General features: G+C 39.7%; 1 protein-coding gene across 1 annotated transcript; it reads left to right on the top strand.

Annotated features, from left to right (window-relative positions):
- The first annotated feature begins 3,358 nt into the window (after nt 1-3,358).
- LOC132780084 (cytochrome P450 2G1-like) lies at nt 3,359-14,782 on the top strand. Its single transcript, XM_067460916.1, has 9 exons — nt 3,359-3,552; nt 4,924-5,086; nt 5,169-5,318; nt 6,186-6,346; nt 9,308-9,481; nt 9,632-9,773; nt 10,523-10,710; nt 12,912-13,053; nt 14,071-14,782. The coding sequence occupies exons 1-9, from the start codon at nt 3,379-3,381 to the stop codon at nt 14,250-14,252; spliced, it is 1,476 nt and encodes a 491-aa protein (XP_067317017.1). The 5' UTR covers nt 3,359-3,378; the 3' UTR covers nt 14,253-14,782.
- Nucleotides 14,783-16,767: the final 1,985 nt, after the last annotated feature.

Raw genomic sequence — 16,767 nt, 5'->3', positions numbered from 1 at the left:
GCTTGAGCATCCATAGAGTGTGATATCCACAAGGGGTCGTTAACCAAAACCCAGCTGATACCATCTCCCAGCCCAGTGTTTCAAGTCCTCATTTGTGTGACAGCAGCACACTGATTGTTCCACTTTCTCCCATGAGCACTCCCTAATGTTATACCTACATGCAAGGTTCATGTCACTGTTCCTCCTCAGAAGGTTAGGTCTTATTGGAAACAAATTTAATCCAACTGTTGTGTTATGCCAAGTCCTGATTAAACAAACAAAGATCTCCCTAGCAACTGAAGACTCAAAGAAAGTCCCAATATAGTAAGGAAACAGTCCCAAATGCTTGTTAGGTTGGTAGCTTCAGCATACATAGGCAGTTAGGCACATAAGCCATTGAGAGCAAGAGAAAGCCCAAATTCTGAGTTCAAGTTGCGCAATCACCCCAAAGGTTGTGCAGTCACCCCAAAAGAATTTTAGAGTTTATTCAGAAATGAGCTTAATTTATTTAATACTTAGAAGTCTGTTTGGGTAAAGGTTTGGGCCGCATGGAGCTTTTCCTCTTCTTCACCACCATCCTGCAGAATTTCCAATTCAAGTCCCTCATGTTCCCTGAAGATATTGACCTCACTCCTCAGATGACTGGTTTTCCCAACATCCCACCCTTTTATCAGCTCTGCGCCATCTCACACTGACTTTGAAGTTGCTTTCCCCCACACATGGAACATGATTGTTCTGTATTCACCCTATCATTACCTACCTTTCCATCAATTTATTACATTGCAAAGCATCAAAAGCCGACACAATGGAAGTTACCAAGTTTTGGTGTTGTAGATGTTTAACCAAAATTTTTGATGTGAAGAAGACATAGTCCACCAGGACTGACACCTATCTAAGAAACTTGCAATGTTGCAATCTAACCCAAGAAGTGTTGGGCTGTATGCCATGAGAGAAGGATATTAGCAGCATTTGTATGGTGAACAAGAAGCCAAGTAAAATTGACCTGGGCCTTGGATCTTCATTCCTACGATCTGAAAAACTAAGTCTCTTATCAACAAAAACAATGAATTGCTCCTAAGGACCCAGTAATCACAGCACTGATTAAAGAGGGAGAGAGCTGAGCAAATTTGATTTCTATCTCACAGGCAGAGCAGTCAATATTTTTGCTTTTGCATCATTACATCCTTCTTTCTTGTTATCTACCTTTCCTTTCATGTCATCCTATCAGCTGTGAAGAAACTATCACACTATCACACTAGGGGAGGCTCTTTCTGTGTCCCACTCCCCTGCTGTTGATACGTTTTTTTTTTCAATCTATCCTCCCATCTGGAAGATCATTGTTCTCAAAGGAACTGGGTGCTCATCTGCTCTGAGAGTGACATGGGATATATTTCTTAGCCCTCAGCCTCAAATGACCAGCACTACAACATTACAAATTGCCATTTATTTTAGGTACCATGCCACCATGATATAAGGTACCACCCCCATGCCTGGGAGAAATTTGTCAAGTGTGTGATGGCTAACGCAAGAAATTACTTTTGTTGCTGAAGTTTGCCTTTGGTTAATAACCTTGGAAGCTACCTTAGACCCTTCTATAGGAAAACATGGCATATGAAATAAATAATTACATTAAGTAAATAAATGTTATACCACATCATTTTTTTAAAAGTGAAAAGATATAACTTTCTCAGTCTCCAAACCATCTGCAATGCACCTTACATGTTAATCATTTTGAGGCATTGTTACTTTACTAGAGTTTTGACCAACTGGTAATTTTCACTAATAACTGATCCTTGTTTGTCACAGATCCTGTATTTATTGGTTATCTACATAGCAGTCACAGAGGGAAAAAACTCAGAACAGTCAGGTTGTATTACATACCTCAGATACAGGAGAGTTCTGAATAACAACATATTTGACTGAAAATACCCTTGAGGTGTTAACGGTATAAACAATTTAGAATGGGATTTGGATACTTTACCATGTGAATGCTGCAGTGCTACACATCTACACTAAAATACAGTAAAGGCTCTGACAGTGTATAAATCTGGATTAGCAAAGTTTTAATGTCTATGGTTACATTGTGGTGGATCTGCATTCCTGAGATCCATGAAAGCTAATCCTTTTATCTGCAAAACCACGAACTGCAAATCCATATCTTCTGAACCCAACAGCCACAGTACTGGCTCATCAAGGAATAGCTGAGTGTATTTGACTTGCATCTCATAGGCAGAACATTCAACATATTTGCTTCTGGACCATTACATCCTACCAAAGAAATCCACAGTTGGTAAAATACATGGAACTGGATTAGAGTGGATACATGACCAGAAAACCTGCACCTTGGAGTAGTGTGGTGCAGTTACCTTCTTGTTTGGTCATCTACCTTTTCTCTCTTGTTATTCCACCAGCTGTGTTGAAACTATCACACAAGGGGAGTTCTCCTAAGGGACCCACTCTCCTGCTCTATTTGGGAATTTCATACAGATCAAGTAATCAGAAACCATAAACTCTCTTCTCAAGGTGACTGATTGTCCCTTGCAAACAGTATCTGAGGAGACCATCAGGATTCACCAAGGCAATGGACTGCCTTCTTTTCTCCCTTTCATTTCCATTCTTGTTTCACACAGATCTTTGTGTATTCATCCTTCTTTTTATTTTTTTATTTTTTTCGGGAATGACCCAACTTAGCAATAGAAATTATTGTACACATTACTCCAACTCAAAAATAATTCCGTTCTTGTTGTTTAGACTTCAAACATGTATTATTATTGCCTTTGTATATTTTGGGATATTTAGATGGGTTTAATAACACTTCCATACATTCTACCAGGTTTTCCAGAACCAAAATTTCATCATACTGTATGCATATGATTTAAAATTGAACATTTCTTTCTTTACCTTAATATTATTTCATTTCAGGTGGCTCTGTTGTCAAAACCTGTGTCTACAGAGGATTGACTGTATATAGGAAATGATACCTTAGGTGTTTTACAGTTAACAAAAATGGATAACTTATGTAAGTTCACCTTAGAAGGTTTGCTGTGGTGCAAACATTAAAACACATATGCCTTCTGGACAAAATATCCACAACACTAATTTACCAGGAAACAAACTATTACCAAATCCTAGAGTTGGAAGACACCACGGGGGCTATTCATTTCATGTCCAATCCCTTGCCATGAAGGAATAAACATTATGTTTTCCTTGTTCCACAGTTTATGGTCAATATGGTTGGTTTCTTTCTGCTCTTACTGTTGTCCTGTGCTCCAGGTCTGAGAAGTTATGAAACACAGAAGGCGGTGCCCAATCAGCCCAATGAAAGTCCATAAAGCTCCAGCTAGATCAGGCCGGTGTTCTCACTGTACCAAAAGAGAAAGACAGTTGACAACCTGCAGCATGGAATGGGCTGCAACACTCATTCTCCTCATTCTTGTCTTCATTACTTGCTATCTGCTCATATCATCTAAGAGGAAACATAAGGGGAGACTTCCTCCGGGACCCACTCCCCTGCCCCTGATTGGGAATTTACTGCAGATCAAGCCAACCAAAATATTAAAATCTCTTCTTGAGGTATGGACGTTTTTGGACTTTTTCAGACCTTTTATGGAGGAAAAGACTTTTATGTTTATTGATCAGAAAGGATTGTTTATGGAAAGCAGTATGTCTGGCAAAGTGGAAGCAATTTTTATCCTCTATCTTTCTTTCTTTATTTTCATTGTCATCTTTCTTTCTTTGTATCTTCTATTGTTTTGTTATAAACTGTAACAAATAAGAACTGAGAAAAATGTATTTCCAAGATGAATGCTAAACTTTTCTAGATATTTTTGGATATATATCTCTGGACAAAATATTATCTTTCCTCTCCTCTGTCTTGCTATGTGTTAGTTGATGGTGGGACTCACATCTATGCTAAAGAACACCAGAAGGCCCAAATGATATTCTTTGTCTTGATTAGTTTCTGGGATTTGAAGTGTGATGCTCCATTAATTGCTATGATTCCACTCTGTAGAAAACTGGAACTTGTAGTTTGATTAAGGAACTTGGAATTCTTTGGTAGAGTGCCATTGACATGGCACAATGCTATGGCATCCTGGGGTTTTAGTTTTATAAGGTCTTTAGCCTCTGCCCATGAGTGATGGTGTCTCACCAAACTACAACTCCCATGACTCTGTAGCATTGAGCCATGGCAGTTAAAGTGGTGCCAAACTGGATCAATTCTACAGTGTAAATGACCACAAGTTCAGAAGAGAATACTAAAGAACTCTTAGACGATTGTACACTGCCATATAAAATCCAGATAATCTAGGTAAACATAACATTAAGTCTAGTCATGTCTGACTCTGTGGGGCGGTGCTTATCTCCATTTCTGAAGAGCCGAAGAGCCAGCATTGTCCGTAGACATCTCCAAGGTCATGTGGTCACATGACTGCATGGAGCGGTACCTATTGATCTACTACTGATCTACTCACGATTGTATGTTTGTGAACTGCTAGGTTGACAGAAGCTGGGGCTAACAGCTGGAGCTCATCCCAGTCCCCAAATTTGAACCTCCAACCTTTTGGCCAGCTAGTTCAGCAGCTCAGCGGTTTCACCTGCTGTGCCACCCAGATTATATACATTAACTAAATTATATGGCAGTGTAGACTCATATAACCCAGTTCCAAGCAGATAATATGTTTTATTGATTGTATGGCAGTTTAGAAGGTGCCTTAGAGTGCCTTAAAGTGCATCTATGCTGCAGAACTCACACACCACTTGAACTGGGATGGCTCAAACATGTGGAACCAAATGTTCATCCCATTGGATCACTACTATGATCAAGTGCTTGTTTTAAGGTGCTACCGCAAATGATGCAGAGTCATGTACATCAAAGGACACCATTACAAAATGTTTGCCTACCATTTTTTTCTGCTAGATGTAAAAGATTGATTTCCCCTACAGCTACATGAAAAATATGGCTCTGTTTTTACTGTCTATTTTGGGCCACATCCAGTTCTGGTCTTATGTGGACACCAAGCTGTGAAGGAGGCTTTGGTAGACAAGGTGGAAGAGTTCAGCGGAAGGACTACCACCCCTTCAATAGTGCCTTCCTTCGAAGGATATGGTGAGGCATCCCACTTACATTTACAAGAATTATTCCATTCTTGTTTCTGCTTGTCATGTCATTTATCTCCTGTTGCCTTCAGGAGTGTCTGAGTCCAATGGAGCTCGCTGGAAGGAAATGCGCCGGTTCACCCTCACCGTCTTGAGGAGTTTTGGAATGGGGAAAAAGTCTATTGAACAGAGGATCCAAGAGGAGGGCCAATTCCTGGTGGAGGAATTTCGGAAGACAAAGGGTAAGAGAGGTGCCAAAGACAGGTTGAAACATTTGAAAAGATACATAAGAAGCACAATGGGGCAAGAAAGACTGACTGGACTTGCACTCTTGAGTGTGTCCACCGAAGTTTATCAATGGAGTCTGATTTCTGTCAAGGTGTATTGACATAGATTTCAAATAATTCCAACAGACGATGTAGTATTCTTTTGTAACCACTAAATTTCCAATTAATAGTAATTTTCAGGTTTTATAAGACTTGAAATTTGTAACTAAAATAGAAATTTGATTTAATTAAATCTATATAAAGATATAGAATGAATAATACAATTTTAATTAATTTTTGGTATGGACTTATTCTTCATGGTTCGCTGAAAAGATGTTTCAACTCCCCCCCTCCCCATTTTTTTCTGTCTATGGGTCTGACTATAGCTCCCATTGCATGTTAATTAATGGACACAGTGTGCATTTGGTCCTTCTGTGGCCTGATTTGTTTTTAATTGTTTATGTGTTGCATGACTGTTACAGTGTTTTATTTTTATATGTTGACTGTTGTTTGACTTTGTACTGTATTTTAACATTTTGGATCCCTATGCTGGGAAAAAGGTGGCATATAAATATTTATTATTTTACTGACACAAAAACACAGCATGTCACAGCAAACGGGATCTGTATGCTGGATTTCGTATCACAAAATCACAAGTTGAATACTTCCCAAACGTTTAGGACTGTGTGATCTATTTTCGAATGATGCGTGCAGATCCAAGTAAGGTGGCTTTTTTCTGTTCACAGATTGTGGTTTTGTCAAAGTTTATTTATTATTATTGTTATTATTATTATAAAAACAATTATTATTATCAATACATTCATTCTCCTTGCTGCGCTGCAGAAAATCCTTTTGATCCTACCTTCCTCCTCAGCCGTCTATTCTCCAATATAATTTGCTCGATTTGTTTTGGGAAGCGCTTTGACTATGAGGACAAGGAATTCGAGACGCTCGTGGTGATGGTAAACAAATTTGTATGGGAGATGAGCACATCCTGGGCCCAGGTACTCCTTTACTCCTTTTAAAGTAATGCTTAGTTGGAATTATTACAAAACCATTTGTCTTCATCATACCCCTGTGTTTTTCCTCTTCCTTTCTCACATACTTAGATATTCATATCACATATTCAACCACAAATAATCATGCTCCTTTGCTCCCATTGCTTATCCAGGTGCTCTTCTTCTTTCACTTTCCATGAAGATAATCTTTCTCTCTTTCCACAATATTTTTCTTTCTCACTGCTCCATTTCCTGTCCTCACCTAAGTAAGTACTAATTCAGCCTTTTTGTTGCTCATTTTTGTCCCCTGTTAATTTTGCCAAAGCCTTTGTAGGTTCTCTTTGTGAAGATCTCATAATTTTTGGTGTGGGAAGCCAAGTCAGCTTGTTTTAAGTACCATGATTTTGATCTTCTGGGAAAATAAAGATGTTGTTCTTGATCCCAGCTTCCACTTTCCTGTTTAGGAACACTCCCCACCTATTGATTGATGATGATACTGTAGCCAACAGAGAGATTTAAAATAATTTTAATTTAAAATATAAAACATGTAGTTTCCTTTGCTCATGTGTGTCATATTTAGGCTTCTAAACTCTATTGTCTTGAAGTAATGTTTTTCTTTGACTCACAGACACAGTGATAGAACATTTCTTTAACTTTCTATCCCGGTCTCACTGTTTGTGGTATATCTGTTGTTCCCAAGGTTCTCCATTTCCCACCAAAATGATCAAAGTTTTGGAAACCACGCTATAGTGATGGAGGCTTTATTCGAGGAATAAAAATCCCTAAAAAGGCAGAACAGCACTTGTGATTGGAATGTGGCTTCTGTGATTAAAAGCCCAAAAACAAAAGCTGCACTAAGCTGAAAACCTTTTGAAAACCCCCTGGCCACCACCAAAATTAAAAGCACTAATAAGCCATTGGCTTACTGGAAGAATCTTAGGCAAGAGTGTGTTGGATTAGCCCTAATGCTTGTCTTCTGAGGTAACACCGAAAGATTATTCTTTAAATTATACACTGCTACCATTAGAATCTTGTTTGCTGCAGGAAACTGCTTTTAAAATTTCACCCACAGAGGCACACGTGAGGCAGATGTTGTGAACAACAAAGCATGATGTTTATTTAAGAGAACTTGAACAATTCAGGTATAAAGCTTAGCTGGTTTCAAAATATTGATTTAAAAGTGCGTGGTTACATTAAGCATTCAGACTTAGTTAAACAGGAACACTTCAATCTCCCTCCACCGAAGTTACTGACAGGATTTATTCTCTGAAAGTAATTCTAAACACAGCTCAGATAGTCCTATCCTGGATCTATCTCTTCACACCTCCACCAACTACCTCCCTAATAGCTGTAAAAATCTTCTCACTAGCTATCACTGCTAGCCAATTGACCAATTTCAGGCCTCTCTCACTAACCCTTCACCATCTCCTAACTCCCAGCTGCTTCTTCCTTGACTCCCCCAGTCAATCTCCTTCCACCCCCTGATTCAATCTTCCCAACAGGGTTTTAAAACCTTCCTTTAAAGTCATTTTTTTCTTTTGCCAAGTTAGGTTCCACCCACTCTAACTCAGCCAATTACAGTCTCCCCTCATTTCCTTCCAAAACTGCTCTTTCTAAACATGTCCCCTTCAGGAAATGAATAACTAAAATGGATTTTCTCCCGGCACCCTTTCCTAAATGGCTGCCGAACTTCTTGGGCCTACTTTTCCAGGCTTTTCCTAGCCTAACAGGGAGGGAATTCACTACACACGCCTATGAGGAACCGAGTATGTTTAATTTAGAGAAATGAAGGCTGAGCAGGGATATGGTGAGCCATGTTTAAATATTTGATAGGAGATCATATTGAGGAGTGAGCAAGCTTGTTTTACCATGCTATGGAGACCACTATACAGAGCAGTGGCTTCAAAAGACAGGGGGGAAAAAGATTCAATTTAAACATGTAAAAGTAAAAGTTGTTGAGCAGTGGAATATGCTACCTCAGAATTTGGTGAATTCCCTTTCTGTTAAGTTGTGATATAAACAAACATACAAGTCATGGCTTCCAAGCCTTTCATCATATTTTTCAAACTTCTGCTTTCCTATCTCACCTTCTTTGCTCTCCTGCTTTTGCTTAGTAGGCCTCTTCATTACTTCACTCCAAACCTCCTCTACCAACAAATTCCTGCAGTCATTCAGCAATTTAGGGCCCTTCCATACAGCCATATAATCCAGAATATCAAGACAGATAATCCACAATATTTGCTTTGAACTGGATTATTTGAGTCCACACTGCCATACAATTAAGGTCAATTTGGATTTTTTCAGCTGTGTGTGCCTAAGTTACATTCATTCTTAATGTTTATCACCAGCAATATTGAATATTTGCAAATAATCTTTGAAGTCACAATAACCCAGCCACTAAACCTGGGAGGCTCACATATTTTAGAATAGGGGTCCTCAAACTTTTTAAACAGAGGGCCAGGTCACTGTCCCTCAAACTGTTGGAGGGCCGGATTATAATTTTAAAAAAACATGAATGAATTCCTATGCACACTGCACATATCTTATTTGTAGTGCAAAACCCACTTATAAACAATACAATAATTAAAATGAAGAACAATTTTAACAAATATAAATTTATTAGTATTTCAATGGGGAGTTTGGGCCTGCTTTTGGATAGGATTGTTGTTGTTGTTGATGATATGTGCTTTCAAGTCATAACAGACTTAGGTTGACCCTAAACGAGGGCCGGGTAAATGACCTTGGAGGGCCATATCAAGCCCCCAGGCCTTAGTTTGAGGACCCCTGTTTTAGAAGGTGGATGAGTTGTAGTTGCTTCATTCTACCCTGAACAAAAGGGAAGTCTTGGATGCTCCCTTTGCTATTAGTAGCACCAAAAATCCTTCAAAAGCAAAATAAAGAATTGCTGTTGATGCATACATGGAATGCAAAAACTATCCATTCAGTATGGTTTCTCTCTTTGTGCAGTTCTATGACATCTATGCCAACTACCTGAATTACATTCCGGGAATCTACAATAAGATGTATGATTGCATGGAAGGAAGGCTCCTTATTGCCAAGAGAATCAAGAAGAACCAAGAGACATTTGACCCTAATTTCCCACGTGACTATATTGATTGCTTCCTCATTCAGATGAGAAAGGTACCTTGTTGATACATGAAGAGCTCTGCATTAACTGTCCAATAATCCTTCTCATTTATGGAAATGCAATAAGAAACCTTTAATATATCCTACTTGTTTCCAGTCAGAGTTGGAATTGTCTCATGATGTCTTGTTCTTTCCTGCTTTCAGGAAAAGGACAATCCAGACAGTGAATATAATACGAAGAACTTGGAACGGAACATTCTTAGTCTGCTCATTGGAGGAACAGAGCCAGGCAGTTCTACCTTCAGATATGGCTTCCTGTTTCTGATGAAATATCCAGAAGTGCAAGGTGTTGTTGTTAGCACAAATTGGCAGGTTGAACTTTTACAAATTTGATAAATACATTCTCTCTAAAAATGTTTAGTTTTTCCAGGGGAATTCTACAGTCAACTTCTGGTCAAATTCTATTGTCAGATTGCACCCTAATTTCCACCTCTCCATAATCATTTGAGAACAGCCAGCCCTTTGTATCTATGGGTTCGGCACCTATAGATTTAGCCAATCGTGACTTGAAAATATTTAGAAAGAAGCAACCTTGATTTCACTGCATACCAAGCATTACGGGGATGTAAATCCTGCTATAATCGACTCCTGCCAGTTCACTGATCCTCAGGTTCTCTGCAGCATTTGTTTGCATTGTTTGGCTTTTTATATATGAGATGCCATTTTACTACACCACTGTCTATAGTAGGACCTCAACATCCAAGTGTCCTGGATAAAAACTTTGGCAAATATTGAGGGCCCATTGGACTTAATAATGCTTGAAAACGACAAAGAGACATGCCAATAGTTGGTGATTTCAGAAATAACTGGAAATGAGAGAAATGACTGAAGAGATCAAGATATGAGAAAAACTAGTGTTCCCCCACAAGAGGAAGGCACAATCAAACCATGCAGGTTGTTGTTAGGGATGAGATGTCAAGTCTTCCTGCAACAAATATTGACGCCTTCATATTCTCATTTAGCCTAATTGGGAGTAGAATCTCAGTTCCTTTAAGAGTCAGAAAACCAAGGAGTTAATTATCATATCTTTAACAGCAAAAGTGCATGAAGAAATTGATCAAGTGATTGGCCCTAATCGTGTCCCAAACACTCAAGATCGGCGGCAGATGCCGTATACAGATGCCGTTATCCACGAAGTGCAGAGATGCAGTGATGTTCTTCCTATGAGTTTGGTCCACATGGTCACTCGTGACACTGAATTCAGAGGATATCATATCCCGAAGGTACAGTAGTGGGGCAACAAGTATACGAGTGATTGAAGGTATTGATGGGACATTCCATGTGATTCAATCCTCTCTACAATTACCAGATGGCAGATGAGTCTAGATTAGGGGTCCTCAAACTAAGGCCCGGGGGCTGGATACCGCCCTCCATGGCCATTTACCTGGCCCTCAGGGTCAAAACAAGTCTGAAATGACTTGAAAGCATGCACAAGGCCTCTTTTCCCGCTTGCCCAGCAACGTCACTGCGTGTCCCTTTCCCGGCGTTAGGAAGTGTGCGCCCTGCATCGCCCCTCCTTCTCCGCGCACTTCTTAACACTGGGAGAAGGACGCACGCTGGCGTTTTTGTCTCCCTTGGCCTGCGGGACTTGCCGCACGCACCTCCCATTGGGCCGAGCCCTGCTGTCCCCGGCCTCTTCCACCCTGTGAGCCTCCAGAGGTAAGTAGAACGCGCTCGGACCCAAAATGCGGGGCTTTGTCTTTCGCACAGCTCTCAGGCCGGGATGACAAGGGCTCGCTCTTTCAGGACCGAATTTCCCTTCTGAGTGGTCAATTTCTCTCACTTCCTGCTGTCTCACCCCTGTTCTTAACAAGGAATTGGATGTTTGGGACTGCCTATAGTCTTTTTTAATGGGTGGGTTGTTGATTTAATCTTCGAGATGTGAAATAAGAGGGATTTGGGCAGTGTTGGCCCTTTTGCAATTGGCTGGTCACTATCTGAAACCATAGTGTTTTTTGAATGGATTGGAATATTGGGTTGCTGTGAGTTTGGCCATGTTCTAGAAGCATTCTCTCCTGATGTTTCACCCATATCTGTGGCAGGCATCCTCAGAGGTTGTGAGTTCTGTTGGAAACTAGGCAAGTGAGGTTTATATATCTGTGGAATAACTACCAGGTACTGTTTACCCACAAGAATCAAGAAATTACATATATTAGAAACCAACTTTCTCATTTTACTTTCTTTTCAAGATCACCAGACTGGATCACAGCAACGTGTGTCAGGGGACAGCTAGTGTGTGTGTGTGTGTGTGTATCAAAGGTAAAGGTAGTCCCCTTTACAGGGTGTGGTGCTCATCTCCATTTCTAAGCCGAAGAACTAGCGTTGTCCGTAGACACCTCCAAGGTCATGTGGCCAGCATGACTGCATGGAGCGCCGTTAACTTCCCGCCGGAGCGGTACCTATTGATCTACTCACATTTGCATGTTTTCGAACTGCTAGGTTGGCAGAAGCTAGGGCTGACAGCGGAAGCTCACGCCGCTCCCCGGAATCGAACCTGCGACCTTTTGATCAACAAGCTCAGCAGCTCAGTGCTTTAACCCACTGCGCCACCGGGGGCTCCGTGTGTGTGTGTATATATATATATATATATATATATATATATGGATGGCATGGGACAACTTCAGCCCTCCATGTGTTTTGTACTTCAACTCCTACAATTCCAAACAGCCAGTAGGAAGTCCCAAATATCTGGAGGGCCAAAATTTGTTCATGCCCCAATATATATATATATATATATATATATATATATATATACACATACACACACACACATGCCCCTATATATATGGTTAGGGGGGGGGGGGCGCACCAAAATACTGTTTGCTTACCATTGAAAATTACCTAGGGCCGCCTCTGTGTAGATGCACACATTACAAAATTATGACCATGAATCTAAGGCTACATCTATGCTGCCATATAATCCAGATTAACAAAGTAGATTATCCACATTATCTGCTTTGGACTCAATTATATGAGTCTATATTGCCATATAATCAAGTTGAAAGCAGATAATCTGGATTTTATATAGCAGTGCAGATGGTTCCTGAGAAACAAGCAAAGGCAATTAAATTCAGGCCATAATAGTGTTCTCCATTCATCTCATGAGCTACTTAAATGAGTCTCATGAGCCACCAGGGGTTGGCACAGTCACAGTTTTAGTGCCTTACGGATGGTAACTCAAATCTTCGCAGTTCTGATTTTGTCTGTTTTTGGTAGAACAGTTAGAGTGCTTGCTTGCATATCTGTTGCTGTTATTTCTCTCTCAAAAGGTTGTACCATGAATCATCAAACATGTTGAAATGCAAAACCTAGTTCTAATAAACCAAACTGTTCCTCAATCTTTACATCAAAAGACTGCTGTGCAAGATACTTGTTCTGGAACTGCATTTTGCTAATCTGTGCTCCTAACTCTTTCTTTTCCCAGGGGATGACGGTCTACGCAATACTCAGCACTGTCTTGCATGACCCCACAATGTTTAAAAGCCCCAATGTTTTCAACCCAGATAACTTTTTGGATGAGAATGGATGCTTCAAGAAGAATGAGGCCTTTGTGCCTTTCTCCGCAGGTAGAACTCTCCTAAAACACCAATAAGGAGAAGGATCACATTCACATTTTGTTAGTTTATTAGCTTGATATCCCATGCTTGATTTTAGAGCTTGCTTCTGTGGTCTCCTTATTCTCCTTTCCATTGTGGCTGTATTTTGGCTATTTTTACAGGTGTCTTGTAATTTTGAAAAAGATTTCCATCAGTGAGTAATTTCTAAATGTTTTAATATTTTACTTTCCAGAGGCATTCTCACTTCTCTAGAGTTACTAGAGATATTTTCATCTTCATTTTACCAGCGGAGCATAAATTTTGGATAGTAATTTATTTCATGCTTGCAATATTTTGTTGAAATCAGTCTTTTCTTCCTCAAATTTTATGTGTATGTCTTGTTGGTAGTGATAGTGAATTTGTGTAAATTCAAACCAGTTCAGGTTGTAGCCTTGATTTATTCCTGTCCTTATTTTTAGTTGGAGATTGTCTCATGCCTTCTTGAGGAAATCCACATAGGCTTCTGTTTCCCTTGGGATATTTTTGTTTTGTGTAAATTTACAACCAGCAACCAGTTCAAATTAATTAACTTGGTTCATCATTTTATGAAATTCCTTCTGTGGGTCTTCCGATCTTAGGGTAATGTCATCTGAAGAATTGCATCCCTATTTACAAGGAGCTCTAGAAATCAAAATCCGTAACAGCAAGATTGACAAATTTCAAAATGATCTTGGCTGCCTTTCGATTTAGAGACACCAAACTTAGGTTTTCCCAAATGGACAATGGACCATCCACAATCTCATAGCAAGAGATGAATCACAAACCCATAGCAAGTTGGATACAAAGGAAATCTTTTAGGAGTAGATATAAGACAGTGAGATGGCTGATTGGAGGGGAAACATCATACTAAGCCAGAGATGATATGGACAAGCCAAGGGGATTGGGGGTGAAATAACTCTTTTGGTTGTATCTTAGGAGGCATCTGATTAGAGATAGTGGGATGTGTCTATACTTGCCTACTGAAAAAATCCCTTTTTTTTCTTTCAGGGAAACGGAGCTGCCTGGGTGAAGCCTTGGCCCGCATGGAACTGTTCCTTTTCTTCACCACCATCCTGCAAAATTTCCAACTGAAGTCCCTTGTGCCCCCTGAAGATATTGACCTCACTCCTCAGATGATTGGCTTGGGCAACATCCCACCCTTTTATCAGCTGTGTGCCATCCCACGCTGACCCTGAGGTTTCTTCCCCTCACACAACGAATATGATTGACCCCAAAGGAACCTATTTTTGGGGTGGCATGGGATGTACTTTACCCAGCCCCAGACTCAAGTCTGGGGTACTTCCACATTACAAATTGCAATTTTGGGGAGTCCCATTCCACCAGTGTATATGTTACCAACCCTATGCTTTGGAGTAATTTCTTATTTGGGTGATTGGAATCTTACTTTTGTCAGAGAATGTTGTCTTTGGATCCTGTCCTTAGAAACCACCTTAGGTCTTGCTCCAGGAAAACGTAACATATACAATAAGTAGGTGAGACAGTAAACATGTAAATAAATAAATATTCTGCTACATTGTCATTTCTGTATAAAATGCAGGATATTCCTTTTTAAAGTCCTCTGTTTCAGTTTACATGTTACTCATTTAGGGTGGAGGTGGTGAAGTTTCTTTACCAGTTGGGTTTTGACCTTCATTGACAAAGTTTTTGTAGTTTAACAAACCTGTTCCATGTATTCATGATAGAACCAATTATTAAATGACATTTATAACCAAGGAACAAAAATCATATAGTACTCGTTTTAGCCCCGGCCATGTATGTAAAATTCCCTGGGTATTCACTTTCAATTAATTCATTTATTATTATGGAACTCAAACTATAAGCAAGGAGCCTTAAACAGACTCACTCAAAGCTTACACCAGTATTTCTGCTATGCCTTGTTTGGCTTTGTGAACACACAACACAGCTCTTTTAAAAGAACTGCTTTGTCCTATATTTGAATAACAGTGTTAGTGTCATTTGGGCCAATCTGAGCATTCAGGTTGGTTGGGCATTCAAGATATACTGTTCCAGACAAGTCTGTGGCCAAGCTGAGAGTGGGGGTGGGGATGGTTTATGGGTTCAAACTACCACCGAAAAATTTCGGGTTAAAAAAAGGGGCTTACTCCTGAATTTTAACTAGTTAGCCAAATCCCCATGCAAAGTCTTTGAGAAGCAAAATTAAGAGTCCCTCCAGAACCACAAGCACTATCTCAACCAAATTTTGACTATTTATTAACACTATCATTAGCTACGTTTCCACCAATTTGCATTGCAATAGCTGATATAGCGGAAGTGAGAAAGTTTTAATGTCAGAGATGTTTAACCAATATTTTTGATGTGAAGATGGCATAATCAACTGAAACTGACACCAGAATCAGACTCCCAAGGTTAAATTCCATAAGAAAAGCTTAAGTTTAATACAAAAGCCAATTGGCTTTATCAAAACAGACAAAATTAAAGCAGTGGTTCCCAGCCTTTTTTTTGACCAAGGACCTCTTGACTAGGGATCACTTGAACAGGGGCCACTTTGGTCAGGGACCACTCTACATCGTTAGTACCAAAACAGTAACAAATTAGTTTTTGCTCAACTTTACATTCAGTTTGGTTATTTGGTGTGCTGATTCAGAAAATTGCTGATTCTAGTTCTATTTCTAGTTTCTGATACAGAGCATATGCCATCCAGTAGTCTCCATCTGCTCACCCACAGAAAATCATATTTACTAATTTAGAGCTGATGTGGTAATAGTAATCTTTCGTAGGTTGTCGGCCTCTCCCCTCCTGGCATCCCCATTGCCTCAGCACCATAAGAGGGTTTTGCGAGAACAGTCGCTCTTGTTTTGAGGCAATGGTGTAGTAATGGTGTGGCCACGGACATATTTTCATTCTTGCAGACACTGGTGGTCCACGAACATAAACACAACATACACTATACATCTAGTCCGAGAAAAATTATAAATATGCAAGTATGGAGAGAGAAAGTAGGTATCGCCAACTTATAACCAAATGTACCTTAATCTTAAGTATATACATCTAATGTCCCCATCCCCCTTATACTCTTTACCAATCTGATCAATGTACATCTGAGAAACCTGCAATATTGCTATCTAACAACAAGAAGTGTTGGGTTGTGCGCCATGACAAGAGGATGTTAGCAGCGTGTGTATGGTGTAACAATAAGCCAAGAGGCCTTAAGCTGGTCTGCAATATCCAAATGTTTTACAAGATAGTTATTTCCCCATGTAAATGCTGCTGTATCTCCAACACAACACAATCCAGCGTATCTGCACTGAGATCTAATAGTGGTTCTGACATAGTATACTTATGTATTTGAAGAATTGCATTGTAGTTTAGGATTACACAGCAGCCTTGGATCTTCATTCCTATAATTCAAAAAAAGTAAGCCTTTTATCTGCAGAAACAATGAACTGTGAATCCATATCTCCTATGGACCCAATAGCTACAGCTCTGATTAAACAGGGAGAGAGCTGAGCAAATTTGACTTTTATCTCACAGACAGAGCAGTCAACATTTTTGCTTCCACATCATTATATCCTTCTTTCTTGTTATCTACCTTTCCTATCTTATCCTATCAGCTATGAAGAAACTTAGTAAATAAATGTTATACTACATTGGTTTTTTTTAAAATAGCATTGATATTCCTTTTTCATTCTCCCAACTATCAGTAATTTACCTTATATGTTGTTA

Source organism: Anolis sagrei, chromosome X, assembly GCF_037176765.1.
Source record: "Anolis sagrei isolate rAnoSag1 chromosome X, rAnoSag1.mat, whole genome shotgun sequence".
NCBI lineage: Eukaryota > Metazoa > Chordata > Lepidosauria > Squamata > Dactyloidae > Anolis > Anolis sagrei.
Note: the sequence above shows the minus strand (reverse complement) of the source record. Positions and strands in the feature narration are given on the sequence as shown.

Bases quoted from the DNA above. Each gene is read 5' to 3' on its own strand.
- LOC132780084 (XM_067460916.1), top strand. From the start codon at position 3,379: ATGGAATGGGCTGCAACACTCATTCTCCTCATTCTTGTCTTCATTACT. The intron at 9,482-9,631 runs GTACCTTGTTGA...TCCTGCTTTCAG, and splicing joins TCCTCATTCAGATGAGAAAG to GAAAAGGACAATCCAGACAG. The intron at 10,711-12,911 runs GTACAGTAGTGG...TTCTTTTCCCAG, and splicing joins GAGGATATCATATCCCGAAG to GGGATGACGGTCTACGCAAT.